General features: G+C 31.2%; 1 protein-coding gene across 2 annotated transcripts in view; it reads right to left on the bottom strand.

The window, feature by feature from the left end:
• LOC126770314 (ras-related protein Rap-2b) overlaps positions 1-22,074 on the bottom strand; it is a 36,480-nt gene that overhangs the window by 1,266 nt on the left and 13,140 nt on the right. The window contains exons 2-3 of one of the 2 annotated variants that reach the window (XM_050489679.1): positions 17,581-17,609; positions 9,504-9,916 (exon numbers count right to left, since the gene is read on the bottom strand). In XM_050489679.1, coding sequence (XP_050345636.1) covers positions 9,504-9,916; positions 17,581-17,609 — 442 coding nt within the window. Of the gene's footprint in view, positions 1-9,503; positions 9,940-17,580; positions 17,610-22,074 lie in introns of both variants that reach the window. The other variant, XM_050489678.1, reaches the window with a different exon arrangement.

Below are 22,074 nucleotides of genomic sequence, written 5' to 3' on the forward strand. Positions count from 1 at the left end.
TAAAAATCAGCTTGGTGTTTGGCAGCATACACTTCCTAGTTTCGGAACGCAAGTAAATCCGTTGGACCGGAACCCGAACTCTCTTCGGTCGTGTCAGAAGGCCGTCACATGGGAGTATGAGAGTGAGAAAATTGGGTGTACCTGTGTTTATTTATTTTATTTTCATCTATTTACACCGGCGATACCTTATAAACTAAAATCATAAAAGAAAAGAGACTTTATATATTATAAGAAGATGAAACAACATAAATAAATAATAAAATGTAATAACAATAATATCGTTATAATTTCAAATTAAATTAATTACTACGATCTATACATCAATATTTAAGAGCAACATTATATTGTTATTCAAAATTCTCATAATATCCTAGTAATTCATCAGACGAAGTGGTCCATTTGTTATTGAATGGATCCTGGTGACCATTATTGTTCAAGAGCTCATTGAATGACGTCAGTGAATGCGGTATTGGTGACATATACTTATCTACTGTAACATCCAAGTGCAGTCGGCAAGTCTTCATTGAGAATGGACAGCATAGCTGAAGTTGATCAGATGAAACCACTGACATCATCAAGCAATAGCAAATGTAATGAATCAATATAACATAAAGATTTGGTCTTTGAGTGTGGATATGTATTTATTTCCAACAAGACGTGTTGCCATTTCTAATAGAACGTTCCTTTAGTTTGAGACCTAGCTTAATAAAACTTAGTCTCTGCTTAATACCAGTACGTACCGCTTAGTTTATATAGAACTCGAGTTAATTGCCCATTTATTAGACATCTTGGAATTATTGAATATAATTCAATAAAGAGTATTTATGTTACGTATTATTATCTAAAAACAAGCCTAGTTGAAATAGCTCGGTATGTTTAAGACGAAGGCAAAGAGTTACCTTACTTACGCAGGTAATAACTGGTCACGGTTATTTTGAAGACTTCTGTGTAAGATCGGACGCGAGTTGACGGCAATGTGCCAACACTGTGGCGCAAACTGCCAAGCATACGTTGGAGGCGTGACCCGCGTAGAGCGTGGAGAGGCGAGTCGGGGTCCGCGAAGTCGAACATGACCTCTCCCTGCGAGCAATCGTGTCAGCGATGGTTCGCAAGGAATCGGTGTAAAGGGCCGTAGTCTCCTTCTGTGAGACCGTCATAGTCCAGAAAGAGATGGTGGAACGGGAACGGGAAAGGGCCGATCCTGTTCGGCAGAGACAACGTCGGCGTCGTCTCGGCACACCCACAGCTCCGACACCCGGGGCTTAAAAGATAGGACGTAACCCTAGGGCCATTGATACGTGAGGTGGCGTTCTCACGTGTCTTATTTCAGACGGATATGAGGAGGACGGCAGCAGGGATGGCCTCACGCTGCTATACGCACTAGTGAGGAGTGCGGGGGGACGAGATTATCTTCCCCCCTGAGGAGAGCTCCGCCGAGCCACGAGCGGAGCACAGTACCGGAGAGACGTTATATCAACACGATCCCGCAGCCGTGCCAGGACGGCTATCGCAGTGGTTTTAGTGGATAAAAATCACATATAACCCGTTTCCCCCTATAGGAGCCAGGTATCTTTCTGAAGGTTTACACTACGTGAAAAAAAAGTATAATAGAAAATAAATGTAAAATAATTTTCTTTCTATATTTTTTTATTACTGATTTCGATGTAAAAATGTTGATATGGTTTAAAGTCTTAAAATCAATTTCACTAGTAATTTAAACATGAACTGCTGGATCGAAATATTTATTCCATAACAAGCAAACCGATAATTTTACTGAGAAATTAGAAATAGACAAAATTAAAAACATGCTTTCCATATATTGGCTTCCCTTTATAACTTTAAGAGGGTTGATATAGTTGAATATACTGCGCACATACACGTTTAAGTCCTGTTTGCGAAAAAAAGTGTTACAGATCTGTTTAGCTCAACTTCTCGTCCCACACTGATTTATTTAGCGATTACCGCATATCGATTACATCAAAAATAATTGAATAAAAACTTATTTGTCATAAGGCGAAGGCCCTTTAGTATTGTGTTATTTATAATAAAATAATGTGATGAATATATATGATCGAGTTATATATAGGATAGAAAAAATAATAATTAAAATCAGAAGGTACTTTTAAAAATGTCAATTTATAAATTAATAAAAAAAATTTGTATGTTTTTAATGGCAACATTTATATACTTATATAAATAAATTCAACTTAATATAAAATATTAACAATTATAGCTGCATATTTTGAATATTTTAAAAATTGTAATTATCGACGATTAATGTATTTAAATTAATGTTACACCTATACATATAAAGTTTAACTTAATGATAGTATAAGTGAGGTAATTAGGAGATAAATTATTTCATAGATATTACGTATATAGTTTAATTAACTAATAGACTCATGGATAATTAATCGTAATATGAAACTGATTAAAATAGTGTTATCAAAAACAAAATGCGTTTAAAATATATTCGATATACATACTTAAAATTTAAAGCATATACTAATTTATTTTAAAATATTTAAATTTAAAATTAAAATAAAATAAATATAAAAGATTATAAATATACATGTTATAACAGATGTATTCATTTAAAATTCAGATAATTTAACTTTTGAAACTACCACGAACATCTATATTGTAGACATAGAAGATGAAGTAAAGCCTTTAAAGCTTTCAAAGCTTTAGTTTTAATTAAAATTGTAAAATTCACAAGTGCATATAAGAAGATAGAGATTCATCAATTGATTAAACGTAAAAATAAACGGTTTTTAACTTACAAATTCCAGAAAGAAAATACGTACTGTAATGAAATCACTCGCGTATAAATTCAATGCTATTTATATCTACGGAGACAGAACACGTTCAGCGCCATTCGAATGTGATAAGGTAGAAAATGCGACGCGATATTGTAGAAAGCGCAGCAAAGCGGATATTGGCGGGTCGGCGGATGCTGTAGGCTATTATCCAGTCCATTCCGGTCTTGTCACAAGCCCTCTACGTGCTCGTAACTGCGTTAATCTACGGCCGCTACAGCGCTGTGGCGTATTTACAGAGATAAAAGTTTCATATATTTTGCTGGAATGAATATAATTGTATGTTGTATGTTGATACACACATATAAATTTAATAAACGCGTCTACATTGTATGGTTCTGATATATTGATTTATATTTCTGGTAATAATTGTTGAAATACAAGTACAAATATGTGTTCATTTATATGTGTGTAATGTTTAATTATGGGTATAAATTATTTCAAATAAGACAAAAGCCTAAATTATTGCTTCATCCAACAAGCTGTTTAAATATAATGTATATATTAGACACAATTTTACACGACACGATCACGCATCTGTACTCACGATGTTTTACTTTACTGCCGGGCACGAGATGAAACACAAATTCATCTCATTAAAAAAGGTACGGGATTGAACCCATAATATTATGTTAGGATTCATGAATGCAACAAATAATATAAAGCTAAGCCCACCTCTCCCTTTTTGAGGAGAAGGTTTTAAGCTTATTTCACCATGCTGCTCCAATTCGGGTTGGTGAAATAGACATGTGGCAGAATTTCTGTGAAATTAGATACATGCAGGTTTCCTCACGATGTTTTCCTTCACCGTCAATCACGAGATGAATTATATTCACAAATTAAGCACATAAAAATTCAGTGGTGCTTAACCGGGCTTGAACCCACGATCATCGGTTAAGATTCACGCGTTCTTACCACTAGGCCATCTCGGCTCATTATAATACAATTGTATTAAAATAGAAACATAGCTCATGTTAGCAACTCATACAGTAATTAGGTAAGTCAACGTCTCCGGTTGTCACAGCAAACGTGAGGTAATAATCTTAAACGCTAAGTAGGAAAATTATACTAAAATTTAATTAGCAATTACTTAGGCGTCACAGGATTGACTTATCTAAGCTTTAGTAATACGCCACCTTATAAACAAAATTCTCTGTTTATTTATATATATTATTTCTGTATAATTTGTTGTATAGTACCTAAATCCAAACATGCGGAAATTAACTTTACTCTACGGCATGCATTAAGGTTGTTAGACAAGCAACTCGGGAAATGTCAGCGTCCAACGGGCATCCGACATGGGGGCGCCAACGCCGACGGCCAAGCTATATTTTTACTACACGAAGATCCGGAAATACAATTTATTCTCGGAACTAGCTATAATGTATCACCGAAATTTACAACCTTTACTACATGGAACCGAAAATCAGTAATAATAAATCTAAAAGCAATTATGTGGAAAATTCTAAGTAATGTTCCATTATGTTACATTGTCCCAGAAATAAGTATAGATAAGGAAAATTTCAATACGATGATAGAGATGGTGGGGTTTATGGCATTTTTTTCACATTTTATGAAAAACATTGTCAAAGAATATCTATTAGCCTCTGGAATAGGACGTTTCATTATCTCAAAGAAAGCTTTCCGGTGAGCCTCTTAATAAAAGAATTATAAGATCGCGGAAAAGTAGAATTTTTCTATCATTAAAACAACTCTGTTTCATCATGAATATAAGTAAAAATATTATTATTTTAGTGAAAATAAGTACGTCGTATTTCAATAAAGTTTATTAATAAATAATACAATTTTTAATAAGGTTAAATCAACACGTTGATTATTTTACCCGTAAACATTACTATTTAATTAAGTCAATGTTTGCTTTTTTGATGAAAAAAAAATGTTATAAATAAAATAAATTTTATGTAAATATGAGTTATTTGATTGCCGTTTTGTCAACAAATTGAAGTTAACATTAACAATTTTTTATTTTAATCAACATTGCACCCAGTGGTTTCAAGAGGCTTTCGTAGAAAAATCTAGACAAATTACGGCTTTTAATATCGACTTCGATAATTGATTAGGGTTCCGTACCTTTTAAGGAAAAAAGGAACCCTTATAAAATAACTTCATTCGTCTGTGTGTCTGTCTGTTTGTCCGTCAAGACAAGAAGAAACGTGTTTTTCTAAGAAACACGTAGAGGTATAAAGTTTAAATTAATACCAAATACTGAGGGCCTGCGGTCCCTCGGAGCTGCGAAAAGATCAAACCTCTAATCTTCGTAATCAAAAGATATGGCTGTTTGTGTCGTATTTCCCATACATTCGCAAAGGTAATCAATACCTATAGTATAGGAAAAAATTAGAAAACGGTAAAGTTATTTAAAAAAAATTAGGGAAAAATTTCCCTTTTTTTGAACAAATTAAAAAAAAAATCTATGAAAAGTCAAAAAATTTAAAATAACCTGGTAAATTATTCAGTGATCTTGTGTGGTAGTACGGAAACCTCAGTGCGCGAGTCCGACTCGCTATTGCCCGGTTTTTTTTTATTTCTTATTTATTGCTTGTTGCTTGTTGACAATCGTCAACACTATGTAGAATAATATGCCCACAGATCGTTATAAACATTACTTTAAAAAAAAAACAGACTCGTTACAAAATTTATTATCTATTAACAATTCTATGTATATACAAAGAGTTGCACTGTAGCTCTACGCTAAGCCAACATTGCAATGGGAATATTTACTCAACACACCTGTCTCCAGCCAAAACATACAAAATATTGCATTTGTAATGACTGTCACGAACTGTATACATAAAATTTTAGTTTTATATATAGAAAATGTTAAAAACAAACTTTTGATATTACAAGTATGTACAGTAACAGCCTTTGAATGTCCTACAGCTGGACTAAGGCCTCCTCTCCCTGTTGACGAGTAGGTTTGGAGCTTATTCCACCACGCTGCTCCAATGCGGGTTGGTAGAATACACATGTGGCATAATTTCAATGAAATTAGACACATTATGTTTTCCTTCACCGTCAAGCACGAGATGAATTATAAACACAACCCACGATCATCGGTTAAGATTCACGCGGTTTAACCACTAGGCCATCTCGGCTTACAAATATGTGTAATGTGTAAATCAACTTAAAATTTACCCGTGGCTTACAGAAGCTCGTTATGTTTATATTTATTTGTTTTATTTATGTTTCCGTTCTTTTATAAAACTACTTATTATCTATTTGTTATCATCATAAAAAAACTACAGGACCAATTTTAATAAAACTTTTGTTTTCGAAAGTTTAGTATAAGACTTAAAAACTGCTATGTATATTATACCGCTGTGTTGATGAGTCATGATATAATAACAAATTGCATTTTTCACAATGTATCCATATTAAGCTCTATATTTTTATATAGGAAAATCACAGAAGCGGAAGCGGAAACAGCACCTCGGGGGTAAAGAAGTATATCTTAAGGTATGAACTTGAAATAATATTTAATAGCCCTTTAATTTATTAATATATGTCATAAGTGGTCGCTGCTGAATTTCGAATATTATTTTAAATTTCGAATTTGTTTTCAATCCTATTTTATACCAAATCAAGGAATGACATCCCAAATTCCATACTGTATTTTTGTTCTGTTTTCGGTTAAAACACTATCTAACATTTCCAAAACCTTGGCTTGCTTTTGTCGCTTGTTTTGCTGTCTCCATTCATGACGAAAACGTGGTTGGTTTATTTTTCGTCCAGACTACAGTAGCTAATTATTCTGCTAATTATTATTATATAAATAACTGATGTTTACAAATATTAAAGTAAGTATATGACATAACTTTACACAGGGTAAAAAAATAATAATTAAAAAAGAGATCAAATCAAATAAAATCCTTTGAATTTGCTTGAATTGTGTTTATAATTCATGTCATACTCGGTGGTGAAAAAATGTCTAATTGTATCTGGAGAATAGTGGGACATTTACAGGTTCCAACTTTAAGTTATCAATTTAATCAATAAATTAAACATATATATATAGTTAGACCTGAACAAATCAAGCAGTAACTCCGAATACTAGTCAATCACTAGTCTCCCATCGTACCAAGACGTTCTCAACCCAATAGGATTTCATCGTACTTATCCCACGCAAATTTTCTTAAGTACTCTTTTAAGCCTCTTTTTATTTTTTAATCTTATGACATTATTTGACTTTTTTTTTAAGTTCAAAGGTATTTTTTATCTACGAAATATCTTTCAAATTAGTAAGTAATTTTCAAGCCACTATTAACTTATTCCATTTTTAAAATGAGTAAGGAATGAATATGACAAATTTAAAAAATAAAAAAGCCATTAGTGATGTACTTAAAGTAATTAAGATTTACAAAGTGTTTAAGCTTAAAGTGTGTGTTTAAAACGATATTTAAATATAACTGCAATAGTTTTGACTCAAAAAAATCTGTCACCATATCATTCTATACAATATGATAAAAAAGCTTGGAGTTAGTATTTGTTTATTATTGGAAGATCAATTTAATTGTGCATGGCTAATCGTAGTTCGTGGAAGTTTTCTAGCTCTTCTCAGTAAAATCTACCTTTCGCACCGGACCACGTTTAATTAAATAAAAATGAAAAATTTAAAGTTGGTTGCAAGGCCAAATTAAATAAATCATTTTTTTAAACATACTACAACTACAAGTTTTATGGCATATTCGGAAGTAGAAACTACCGTTTCCTTTCCTTGTAACGGTCTTTTTATTTTAAGCTGAGGTGAATGTTTACGGGGAGTCGATATATCATTAAATTTTGAGGTGATTACATTTCATTTAAACACATTATAAAACGTCACAATGCTTATTTATTATATGTGTTTATTTATTCATAAACATTATTGCACAGAATACATCATCATAGCAAAGGATTTACAGCAGATTAGAAGCATGGAAACGCAGCCTTATCGCCAAAGCCAATTGCTCCAAGCGACCTTTATAAAAGTATTACTTCTTAAATTGATGGATTTATACAGATATGATTTTCAAAGCCGTATTAAACTTTGCGAATCAGGAGATCGTAAGTCGACCCGTGGGAAGAAAAGTTCATCGCCCATATTGTCTAACTTATCTTACACTGCTTCAATAGAAAAATGCATTGTCCATAACTTAAGTGAGAGCTCTTAGTACCGATTTAAAACCCAGATATTAATAGCTGACTACGCTATTTAATATTAAGATGGTTAGATTTAAAACGCTTTAAACTTACTCGTATTTTCCATCTTATTTCAAACCATTCATTATTTATGAATGTTTAGTGATACATACATTTCTCTAGATAATTGTCTAGATCGCCTTGTAAGAAACCGTTGATTATTGTGAATTAGGTTTATTTGTTTCGGTTTATTTTATTAGTTTTTAAAAATATGCAATAATTTCACTGACTACTTTAAATAAGAATCATATAGAATTTTGAGTTTACATATATAAATCTAAGATTTGTCAAAATTACTTAGTTTCTTTTCAGTTTAGATTTCATAGCTAATTCGAAAATATAAAAATAATAAATAAAAAAATCCTGGATTATTATTATTATGCTTAGAAAAAACATAAGCCCGCGTCAAACATATTGGTTTCGCATCAGCTTGCGGATTCCAGTTAAAATTATCCCTCTTTTAATCACAACTGCTTATTTGAGGCTTAGAAAGACATTTTACATTTAAAATAAAATGTAAAAACTGTTCGTATCGGTATCAAGGACTACGTCGAATAATATTTGGGACTCGTACAAGTGACGAAAATTTTTAATAATATGTAATATTTCCGTTAAATAAATTATTTGTAAATTTGATGTCAAGTTACATGTGTTAAAAAATCCAACATGTACACATCAAATGGTAAAAAATCACTTCAAAATATTATATAGGGTTTTGGTATCAATATATATATACAAAGTTCCCCGCCGTCTCTGTCTATATATATTTGTCTGTTTGAACGCGATAAACTGAAAAACTATAGTACGGATTTTCATACATGATTTCACAAATGAACGGACTGATTTATAGGGAAGGTTTAAGTATATAATACTTTACGCTTTTGCGTAAATTAGCTGAAATATGACAATGATTATTGAATATGACAAATAAAGTCATGCCAACTCGGGGTTTTACTGGCGTGTGTAGCGTAAACCAAAAGATTTATATTATTAAGACTATTCATGTGAAGCCTTATATAGTGACTAGCTTATTATAAAAGTAAAGGAATAAAACTTATATTACTCAAACAATGTACAGAATTGTGTAAAAAGAACAAATTAATAAGATTATTGTAATTTAGATACTTTAATAACTATTAAAAGTATTTACCATTACTTTAAGTGGATTTAGTTACTTGTTTTCATTATTAACTTAACAAACGTGTTATTTATTGAATTTATAGAGAATAAGCACAAATCCAGCTATTATACTGCGGAATAGAAACTACTAAAATGCCATCCTTAGGTAAAGTGTAAATTATAATTGTGTTTATTGGTTTCCTTTAAAATCAATATTGACCACATCAAAATTGCCATTAAAATATATAACATTTTTTCGGTGATATTTTGACTAAAAAAATTTCAGCCTCAAGAATAGATACAATATTGAAATCATATTTATTTTAATTAAAAGTAAAAATTTTATTCTAATTTAATTTTACAAACCTGCCTCTCTCCAGACTCAGCCAAATCCACTTTGTTGCCGACAACCACTATTGGAACTGCTGTGCTTTCCTTAGTTTCATGAATTTGATCCCTCAGCGCCCGAACTTCAACGAAACTATTTGCATCTGTTATATCGTAAACTAATATAAATGCGTCTGCCGACTGCATGGACAGCGCTCTCATCGCTGGAAATTCGTAAGCGCCTGATGTATCCAAAATATCTAATGTTAATCTCACGCCGGCCACGTTGAAGTCACCATGATGCATTTCTTCGATAGTTCGCTTGTATTTTGGAGAAAATGTATTGTACAGGAACTGTGATATGAGGGATGATTTTCCAACTTTGGCAGCGCCGAGGACGACTATTTTGTGTCGTACTGCATTATTGGTGAGGTTGCCGCTGCTGGATGTAACTGTGTGCTCGGTTCTGTCAGCCCTGTGAACAAAGACATCGTTAATACAACTTAAATTCACATTATCTGGACGAACATATATATTTTATTTTAAATAAAAGTATTTAAAAAAGGTAGATAGACTGGCAAAAGGGCAACCTGATGGTGAGTGGTCACTACTGCACATATATATTGACAATGTAAGAAGTAATATTTATCTCTTATATAATTATAGCCAATGCGCCATCAACCTTAGAAGATAAGATGTTATGTCCTCTGTACCTGTAGTTACACTGGCTAACTCGCCACTCATAATAGTAAACCAACAATACTAAGTATTGCTGTAAGATGGTAATGTAAGTGATAACTGGGTTTTACCTAACGAGAGGGGCTACTATTAAATAAATAGTTAATCTTTAGGAAAACAAATGATCAGATCTATTAATAATACACACATAAACATTGTGACCGTAAAAAATCTAAGCCACTGCTTCACCATTAATGCGTCGTCTACGATATGGTCGAAAATATGTCTAATAGAATTTTATATATTGACCTCTTCAACTGAGTGGTCAAAACAGAAAACTGCAATATATTATTACTGTATAGTGATAGAAATAATAGTGAATAGGTTTTCTAGGCGTGTAATCTTATATTCCTGCAATATATATATGACACATTAACAATTACTGTCAATATTCATAAGAAGATTACCTAACGATAATGATATCAATCACGGTATGAATGTATTCAACCTCTGAAATGGGGACCACGCTCGCTTTTGTACGGAACATATTTCGTGAAGCGAATATAAATCATGTAAATCGTCCGATATACAGAGGAACCTTGCAAAAATACCCAATTAGGATCATTTATACGTACATATAAATGGCAGATACCAAACCTATATGCAAATATATCTTTGTGAATCTATGACTTTTCAGACTAAAATACTACACGAATCACCTATCTAAAACCTATTTAATTAATAATTTTGTACCTATTTCTTTTTTTTATATATACCGGAATAGAAAATGACTCCACTCCACCTAATGGTAAGCGGTAGTGGAGTTGAAACGCGACAACGCCTAGATCAGTCGGGAAAAATGTTCTGCACTAGCCGCACCCGCCTTGTCGCCGGCAAGACACCTCTTCACGCCTCGCGTGAACCCAGATTGTAAAAGGAGGGGAACACGTGTGCTGCTATAGAATTCCATTTTTTTGTGGTGCGACAAAGACTTGTTGTTGTTGTTGTTTAAGACCTTACATTTGAAGTATAATCTTAAAATAAAAACGTATCTAATGTTCAAATAATATACTTAAATAAGATGTTAGGAATACTTCTTAGACTTTGTTATTGTACTATATACATTTATTTGTGCCTAATTTTAATTTATAGAACCTGGGTGGTTGTTAAACACGAATTGTTAGAATCTGTTTACGCTAATCAACCAAGAACTTTCAAGGCTAACTAACAAACATGTTTATAGATAAGTTATATACTAGAATAAGCACTCCTACCCACCATTTTATTCCTACCGTGATATTTATGATTGAGAAAAAAAAAGATTTGAAATGAAAATAGTTTTTCATTTATGTCAATTCTTATCAATTGATGTCAACTATCAAATTATACCAAAATATGCGAAAAGAATTGGAAAATCTAAATTTAACAATCTTACTTTAATATTTCAGCAAATTATATTGTTATATAAAAAGTATAAAAGTCTTAAGCCCATTGTATTATAGCTTATCACTATCATTTATCGTTTGGACTATTATTTATTTCAAATATTCATTAACTAATTTACAAAAAAGCCTCAGACAATTTCAAAGACACAATGAAATATATTTTTCATTCAAAGTCTATTCGGTATAATTTATAGGGATTTTTTTGTTTCACGCCACCCACACCTTTTTAGGTTAATGTGAAACGCGAAAGGTTGTCAGTATAAATTTGCGCCATGTTTTTATTAAAGAATTCTAATTTTAAAAACAATAAGCAGTAAAATAAAAAACGTGGGAGTCACGGGATGCCAAGCAAATTAAATGACGAAATTGATGATTATTAAAATAATTTATAAGTAAAGAAAACTAATTAAAAAATTTGGCTACTCCATAATATATCAAAATATTTTTACTATTTTTATTGTTTTTTTATGATTATAATGATATTTTTTATTAATTATAATAAATACTAACATCATTACATTGCAAATGGACTTAAAAAAATAAAACACATAAATTTTGTACTTATATACTTTTGCCTTAAAGGAAATAAATAAAATAAAAAATATTATAGTATAGTAACAGCCTGTGAATGTCCCACTGCTGGGCTAAGGCCTCCTCTCCCTTTTTGAGGAGAAGGTTAGGAGCTTATTTCACCACGCTGCTCCAATGCGGGTTGGTGGAATAAACCTAAAAATATTAACCATCAATAAAATATTTGAAAAAGCAATTGCTAATATACATAAGCATTCCATTTTCAAAACCTGTTTAGTGAGAAAATAATACTTGTACCGTTTTAACAAAATTGTCCTCTATCAATGTGAGTATGATACCTATCGTTTCTACGTATCAGTTGTCCGCGTCGTGTCATCGCTTATCGGTCGGCAATCACACCGCGGATCAATACATAACTAAACATCACCTAAAACAATCGCATAACATCATGTTATTCTAAAACGTTTACACTGTTCATAAAAAAATTAGACGATTGTCTTAATCAACTGCGTTTTTATCGTAAAAAGACGAATGATAGATATTGTAAGAAATAGATTTAGAGTCTTTGGACATAAGATATTATATCCCTTGTTGTTTTAATTAAATTGTCTTACTCGGGCTTTCAGCTTAAAATATTTTTGGTACATTTAGATTTACAATTTTAAATATCGAACTGTAACAAATATATTCTATATTATATAAGCTACAATCGGACACGGGTTCGGACATATTATATATTTCATAATATAAATTTGACAGGTACGGACATTCCGTTTCCAGAAGCGTCCCAATAAAAATCCCTTTGAGTAACGACGTCGCATGTACATCAGTACATTAAGGATTCGTTAAATATGAGAGCTGAGCTGAGCCGAGAGTGGTGGAGCAGTTTGAATCTTGGGAGCTGAGATAACATTATGTCTTTTGTGCCTGTACTGGCTTACTCTTTATTCAAGCCTGTTGAATATGCAGCTATCCAAACGAACTTTCACGAAGGCCTCGAATGTATGATGCTAGTTTTCCGATGCGTTATTGATATGTTAAAAATGTATTTATGAATATGATTTATTATTAACGAATATAAAAGTAACAGTGTGTCAACAATTTCTTCAAGTTGTGTCAAATCACTGCCGAGAACTAGATAAGTAACCACATATGTATTAAGCACATGAAAAATCAGTTCTTGCCTGGTTTGAATCTACAATCTTGCGGTTTACATGTGCTTCCAGTCACTGGGCCACATTCGCTGACAAGTACACATATAAAAAGCGTATTATCATATTTTATCTGAATCTTAACCCCACTTACTCAAGTATTATACGAGGTCCCTTCTATTTCATGTAATTTAGTACATCATGTTCCTGATTCATAACTTTGAAGTAGCGAAAAAGTGATAAGGGTCTTGTAAATGCTATTATTCCTACCACCGTTATTTTTTAAAGATATATTATTGGAAAAGTATGAGAAGGATAGCGTTATCTTAATACTTAGAAAAAAGTGAAATATAAGAAGAAGGTCTGTCTATGTTTATCGGCTTCGCAGTATTTTTATATTAGGAACAATATCGTATAAGGACACAAATCAGGGATTTTTTACCACGCTTTTTAAGTTATTTATAATATAATTGCTAATACTAATTTTGTAGTAAGTACAGTAATGTAACATAGGCCTATAGATGTCCCACTGCTGGGCTAAGGCCGTCTCTCCTTCTTATGGGGAAGACTTGGAATTTACATTGCACTGGATACACGTGGTAGTTTAACTGCCACATGCAGGTTCCCTCATGATGATTCCTTCACCGTCGAGCACAAGATGAATTATAATTGTAATTGTTATAAATTAAGTACATGAAAATTCAGTGGTGCTGGAACTCGGAATCATTGGTTAAAATTTTGGTCAATTTTTTTGAAAATTATAATCTTTAAAGGAATAATTGCTATGATTAACCTGACTCCAAAAATACAAGCTCGACTATTTTTGGCCTCAGCAGAACCATATGTTTTTATTTATACATTTTTTTGTTAGTTCATGTAGTCCAGATTCCGACGAAATATTCGAAATTTTGCCCGCAAATTTCAAGGTATATACGGTTATGCTAACTCGATCAGTCTATCAATTATGTTCGACCGCTAACTCGGTAAGCACTAGATAACTAGATGTACGGAACCGAGCGTATTTACCATGCCACCGTTATTTAGTGTACTTTGAAATGCTGTCATTTCATTACGGTACATTAAAGGTTAAATACATACTATGTATGACTGCTTAATGTAGACTGGTATTACATTACTTTTATTAAAAATACTCATCTTTTACTTTATAAGGTTATTTCGGATATTTTATAACGAGTTTATATTTTCTTTTTTTTATTGTAAAAAATGATTTAGAATAAATTTTACTAAGACAGAATCCCTTCCATAAACTAAACTAAACAATATCTTAAATCAATAAAGTATTATTAAAAGGAGCTCCTCAATACAATTGTAACGACACAATTTTACTTACCAAAAACTTAAATGTATCTGTTGTGGTATAATTGTTAGTAGGTATTTTAAATAAATTGTAAATTTACTATTTACAGATAATTTTGTGTATATCTGTATATTATATGTATAGATTTTATAAACAGCTTAATTGTAATTTTACTGGACGTATTCAAGGAAGGAGTAAGTTATAAATAGCAAGCGGTTATATTATCGGTAATTACAAGAATTATATCACTTATTGCCACTTTCAGATATTATGGCTGAAGTCAAAATAACTTATCCAGCTCTATACTAAATATCAAATGACCAATATTTGGTTAATGTTAAAGTCAATTTAGTTGCTATCTTTGATAAATTATGTAGGGTTATTTAAAATATCGATGAAGTTACACATCATTGAAAATTGTTTTTCTAATTTATGATATTGAACATATTGACTGCAATTGAACAAATTGACAAAATAACACTGATATAATATGTTTCTAAATACCTGTTTTAATTTTGCATTATTTTTATATATTTACGTTCGCATCCAACAACAGACCATTAAAATTAAATTTAATGTTTAGAAACAAATTATTTTTACAATTAAAACACGAAGAAGAAAATAAATAAATGATAAAACAAAATTAAAATAATTTTATAATGAGCACATTCTCGAATAATTACATCTGAACCGATTTATTGCATTATCTAGATCAATTTAAATAACGAAATATATCAATTTAACTTAGCTTTAAATAATAAATTAACCTTCACATACATTCAAAAGTGATGTTTCCGTACTTACACGAAAAGTAAAATCATACTTTATATGTCCCACTGCTGGACTAAGGCCTCCTCTCCTTTTAAGGAGAATTCTGGAGCTTAGACTACCACGCTGCTTTAATGCGGGTTGGTTGATAAATGTGTTGTAGTTTTTTTCACTATTGTTTCCTACCAACATGCAGGTTTCTTTACGATCTTTTTCTTCACCGCCGAGAATGAGATGAATTATAAACACAAATTAAGCACATGAAAACTCAGTTTGACCACGTGATCTTCGGTTAAGATTTGTCCTAACCACTGTGCCATCTCGGCTTAGGTACACAATTACTTGAAAAAATATATATTTTCCATGGAATAACCCAAAATAATTTAAATTGTTTTGTTTTATCAAATTGGGCCTATAAGTTAATGCTTTGTTATTCTCTTTCTGAAATAGCGACAAAGTTTCGAGTACGTTCGGTTTTGTTCATTAACTGCCTTCATTGTAATTCAGTTGTTTTAAGTTATATTATAGGTAGGCGGACCCATAAACATTGGCAATGTAAGAAATGTTAAGCATCACTTATATCGCCAATGCGTCACCAACCTTGAGAAATAAGATCTTATGTCCTTTCGCTTGTAATGACACTGGCTCACTCACCCTTCTAATCGGAATACAAAAATACCAAGTACTGCTCTTTTGCGGTAGAGTATCTGATGAAATAGAAGTGTATATACGATATATTTTTAAGCTTGATCTTTTAAATACAGTCTGGCATTATAACTGCAACCTTAGAAATAATCTCTGCTATTGAATATTGGGTTTTGCGACCGCCATATTTCGAAGTCGGATAATACGTTCCGTCTGTAGATAATATATTGATTTAATCACTGTGCATTGGTACAACAATAAAATTCTTAGTACTAGTACTTACATATAATATATTAGATTTTCTGATTTTAACCACGGTCATATTTCTGTTATGTTTGAATAATTAGAGCACAGGAAAAATATGTAGTTGGAATATAAAATAAAATGGAGACTGATTTGCTTTTGTGTGAAATAAATTTCCTTACGAAGCAGAAAAATGAGTGTTTGAGCTATCTTTTAACGCGTAGAGAACAAAGAGTACAAAGAAATACTGCAGAAGTCAAAAGTTGGCTTTTTCCCGAAAGATTTAGGAGACGTACTTAAAATTTACATACTGTTGTTTTTTTTTCAAATCTAGAAAAATATATCTATTTCAGTTTCAGTAAATATTTACTGTATTGTATTTAGGTATAGATTATTTAAGAACGATGTTTTTACAAATATCGAAGCGAATTGATACTAAAGATAAAATTAAATGAATCATGAAGTAAGTTAAATTTGACAAGATTCAGACACAACTAATTAAGAAGATTGTTCAAGATAGGAGAGCAACTACTATGATTTAATCTAATTTATTTAGTTTTGACGTATTGAATTATATAGAAAAGATTTAATTTTAGATGCATTATTTTTTTGGTTAACATCACGATACGAATCCCTGTTTACAAATAAATATTTATATAATACAACAATGTAACCTTTGATATAAGCTGAGTATCGAAAAGTCAAACTGGACAGGAAGGTTCAAGGATCTCGTCGTCATTCTAATAGTTAGTATAGACCTATTATTGCCTTAGATACAACTATTTTGATTAAGTATCCGATTGTTCTGTAAATTATAAGGCAATATTAAGCGTTTTGATTACCATATAATATTTATTATACTTTGCGTAATATGTTAGAAATTAAGTTAATCGAAAAAAATAAAATAACACTGTTAATGAAACGGGTAAAAAATATTTTTTTGTAAAAAATTACGTAACACAAAATAATTGCTACAAAAGTAATGCCTATGACAACATGTATTTATTGTAATGAATATTATAGGAGCGACGGTGTCAGTGTGCTATTACTCGAGTGTTACAATCAAGGCAAGGACATTAAACTGACAATATCACGGATTTGCGATTAGAGTGGCTCTAAAACAGCTCAAAACAGCAATGCACTAAGCTATGATGGTACGTAAAATGCATCAAAAGATTTCATTTCGTCGACAATATAGCGATCTTGGTGAAATCACTGAATCAGTGCCAAGTTGAGTATTGAATGTAAGTAATATTTGAATTTGTTCTAAAACAACATTGGAAAACCAGTGCCTCATAACGGGTCGGTCAGGAGTGACACTAGAAATTATTAGCAACTGTTAGAAAGCTTGAAATCATTCCGTAAACTCCGCAGAGCCTGATGAACTACGGTCATCTTCAATAGCCATATCGTTGGCCGAAGACTTTAACGGAATAAATAGAGTGCTTATGTTTGTGTACATACATATTTGTGCACTGTAATATTGTGATATCAGCCATAGCCTATCACAAGAACTTTGTTTATTCTAAGCTCCTACGATTTATTTAAAAAAATATCAAACCATTATACTGATATTCAACAGCTTTTGTATTTATTATTAGCAACATATTCAAACGATTTAATAAAAATAAACTCATAATACCAGGCTAAGTTTATATTGTTTAAAATTTTCCTTTCTTATAATAATATTTTTTATCATTTTCTTATGTCTACTTAGCACACATTATCGTTTTGAAAAGTATTGGAGCATACTAATTCTTAAGTCGTTTTATGACATTAAAGAACTTAACATATTTATAGCATTGGTTTATTAATAAATAAAAGTAAAACTTATGATTTACGAAGAAAAAAATAGGGTATTAGATTATTAGCTTAAAGTACAATTTAGTTATTGCTTGTCACATAGTTTTTAACGTTTCCATTATAATTAACATTACATTTCTTAAATAGTCGCTTTAGTTACTTTTTCTTAATAAACTATCATATTTGCTGTCTTTGTTTTGTTGAAATACTCTGCTTAGTTTTAGGTTTGACAATATTACATGTATTAGATCATAATTAAGCCTTAAATAAAAAAAAAACAGTTGTGCAACAATCGCGTGTATTGAACCTAAATATTATTAACATATATATATATATATATAATATTATACACATTTCTATGATATTACGACGTTTTTGATAATAAAGTGAATTATAATATTCCTTAAGAAATTCGAAAATCTTTTATTATCTTTTCATGAAAGATAGAATAAAATCATGACATATATAGATAGAATAAAAACATAATGACGATTTCATATACAATTCGCATACAAAAGTAAATGCTGATTTCTGTCCGTTCTACTAATGTATTTATTTTATATAATATTCCGAGTCAACTATAAATTTATATGATTTAGATGTCTTATTTTAAACGTGTAATAAACAAATGCACAATTTTGATAGATTACGATAATTTAAGACATTAAGTAAGGTAACAGCCTGTATATGTCCCACTGCTGGGCTAAGGCCTCCACTCTTTTTGAGGAGAAGGTTACTCCACCACGCTGCTCGAATGGTTGTTTTTGAATACATTTAGCTGATTTTCATCTACAACTTGTAGGTTTCATCACGGTGTTTTTCTTAATAACCAAGCTCGAGATTATACGCACAAATCAGGCACATGAAAATTCAATGGTGCTTGCACGGGTTTGACCTTGGAATCATCGGTTAGAATTTAAATTAAAGTTTAATTTTAATTAAAAACGAATAATTAAATAAATCATAAATAAAAAGATTTATCTATCTCAGAATAATAGTAAGCCAAATTATATGTTATCGATATATAACATCAGTCTATATGTGTATTTAATCGACTTGTATCTACAAGTAGCTCAGTGTAACTGGCTCAGTGTTTGCAAGAAACAATTGAACGAGGTGGAATATGCCCCTAACTTTTTCCTCAAACGGAAAAAGTCTGGTTGTGGGAGACTAACTGCCTGCTACTTTGACATTGTAAAGTAGAAAACTCTGGATGGATACATGGACATGGATTTACATATATATAAAAGACTGTTTCTTATATATATGTATAAGTAAGTAAAAAGTAAGTAACGGCCTGTAAATGTCCCACTGCTGGGCTAAGGCTTCCTCTCCCTTTTTTTTGGGGAGGTTGTTTATATATATATATATATATATATATATACATATATATATATATATATATATATATATATATATATATATCAGAGAAAATAAATTTAAGGACGTCATTTATTAGAATAGCAACACCACACAACGTGATGTATGAAAATTTTCAATAGCGATAGATAAATAAAATTGTGGGTTGAAAAAAATTCACAACTGGAAAAAAATGCGTTATTTTAAAATATTTTTTAGGACTAGCATATCAAACATCACAAAGATTACTATTACTGTACAATAGTCAAATCTACTCCTCCTAATTTAAGTTCGTTCTAGTTTTAAAGCTGTCCAGTAATGCTTTTCTAGAGATTTTTTTTAGAAATTCTTCTCTCTTCGTCGTAGTACTATGTGCAATAGTGTGTGTGGAACTTTCTCCTTTTCAAATCAAGTCGTTCACATATTTTTGTTTTTTTAAATACTAAAATACCAATTATAATTTCTCGATTGTCGAATGCTCTACCACTGCTTAATTTCATACGTATTATTCAAATACGACATTATATATTAATATATGTTTTAACGTATCTTTTAGAAAATGTGATTATATAATTAAGTATTGTATCAAGATTTTTATAGTACAGAATAAAGAACGTTGACAAAATATTTATTGTACGTAAAAATTTTGAATACATACAATGAGATAATAGCAATTTAGAATATATGGTTTTTCTTTTACAACCGGAAAATAAAAACATTTAGAATTCACAAAGTGCTGAGTATGAAGCTAATAACAATACCGTAAAAATTTTACGACGAAAATAAATAGCTCTCGAGTGCCTGAAAATATTAACTGTAATGATCACTCTATATAAAATTATAGCCCGTTTACAATAAATCGAAACGAGCTTTATAATACCAATCTCAAGTTTATTGACCCGTATATTTTACGATAGTCGAACCAATCTGCAGTAATGTAAACCATTCAAATATTTTACAGATAATATACATCGTAACGTGATCGTGTTAACGGATTCTTTAACAGATTAATTATTCTTAGAAAAGCCACAAAGGAATACGAGCTAAAATATCTTTGTTATCGGGGAGTTTTATTTATCCGTAGGTGGTAAACAAAATAGCTTTATTGAGTAATCATGAGGCAATCGAAGTTCGTAACGTCATAATCTTTATTATCAATTTGAGAATGCTATAAAATATTTACCGTCTAAGCTGTCATCGAGTTAATCGTATTTTTTTATTATCCTGCTTGTGGTGAGTGATTATATAATAATTTTGATTGTGGTTGCGATAGCGTTTCTTGACAAGTATTACTATCTATTCTAAAAAGATCAAACTAAAAATTTGTAGAGGCCCAGGCTAATTACTTAGATAAACATAAATGTGTGAGTATAACCGGGTCGTGTTATGTATGATGTAAACGACAGGACTAAGCATAATCGATATATAAATAGGCAAATACAAAATAGTTCAGTATCTTTTTCTCCTCTACTTGTTGACCAATTTTCTTTTAAATTTGGTAGCATTTGACGAGTATCAGTTTATTTTAATTATTAAGAAAATAAAATTAAATAAAAGAAGAAACCAGAAACCAGAAGTGAAAATGACTTTTTTTTAAAAAGAATGCATTAATAAGTATTTGACTTAATAATAAGAAATATACAAATAACAAAAAAACAACCATTAATTACTTTAAGTGCTAACAAAACCAACTAAAAATGATAATTCAAGTTATTGTATATTCGAAGCACCCAAACTTCGCGCCAAAATTGATATCATCCTCTATGACGGGCGATGACAAACTTTTCTTTTTTTTAAATATATTCCGGCACGAGGATAGGATAATATATTCATATGTACGTATATATATACTCATGTATAATGCCCATAATTATATGATACGACTCGCGCTTCACTATTGTGCGTTGATGTCAGACACCCAAACTTCACTCACATGCCAAGAACATCTGTATAACGTTCAAATAAGCAAGTTTTTATATTCAATATAATTGGACTTATTATTATTCGATCACGTTAAAATTAAAAAAAAAAAACTAAATTTTATAAATTGTGTTTTTCAATTCCTCACTTAAGTAAGAACTCCAGAACTTAAGTAGCTCATGAAATAATTCAAACGTGTTTTTCTCCATCATCATATAACTTAGATTTACTTCCAATTATACATACTAATATAAGCGTGTTAAGTTTGTTGACCTAAAAATATTTTTTTCCTGAATTTTTAATTGATTTTGGCCTAGGCAGGCTGCAGCTTTTACAGGCTTTCACAGCGTCATCGGCTATTAGACTTCACCTTGTAATTTGAACCAACATAGAGTTGGATGTGTTTCTACTCGTAAGATTATTTATTAATCAAATTTTTAAAAATACCCTTTAATTACAATATATAAATGTACCGTATAAGCCGAGATGGCCCTGTGGTAAGAACGCGTGAATCTTAACCGATGATCGTGGGTTCAAACCCGGGCAAGCACCACTGAATTTTCATGTGCTTAATTTGTGATTATAATTTATCTCGTGCTTTACGGTGAAGGAAAACATCGTGAGGAAACCTGCATGTGTCTAATTTCACTGAAATTCTGCCACATGTGAATTCTACCAACCCGCATTGGAGCAGCGTGGTGGAATAAGCTCCAAACCTTCTCCTCAAAAAGAGGAGAGGAGGCCTTTAG

Source organism: Nymphalis io, chromosome 8 (assembly GCF_905147045.1).
Source record: "Nymphalis io chromosome 8, ilAglIoxx1.1, whole genome shotgun sequence".
Lineage (NCBI taxonomy): Eukaryota > Metazoa > Arthropoda > Insecta > Lepidoptera > Nymphalidae > Nymphalis > Nymphalis io.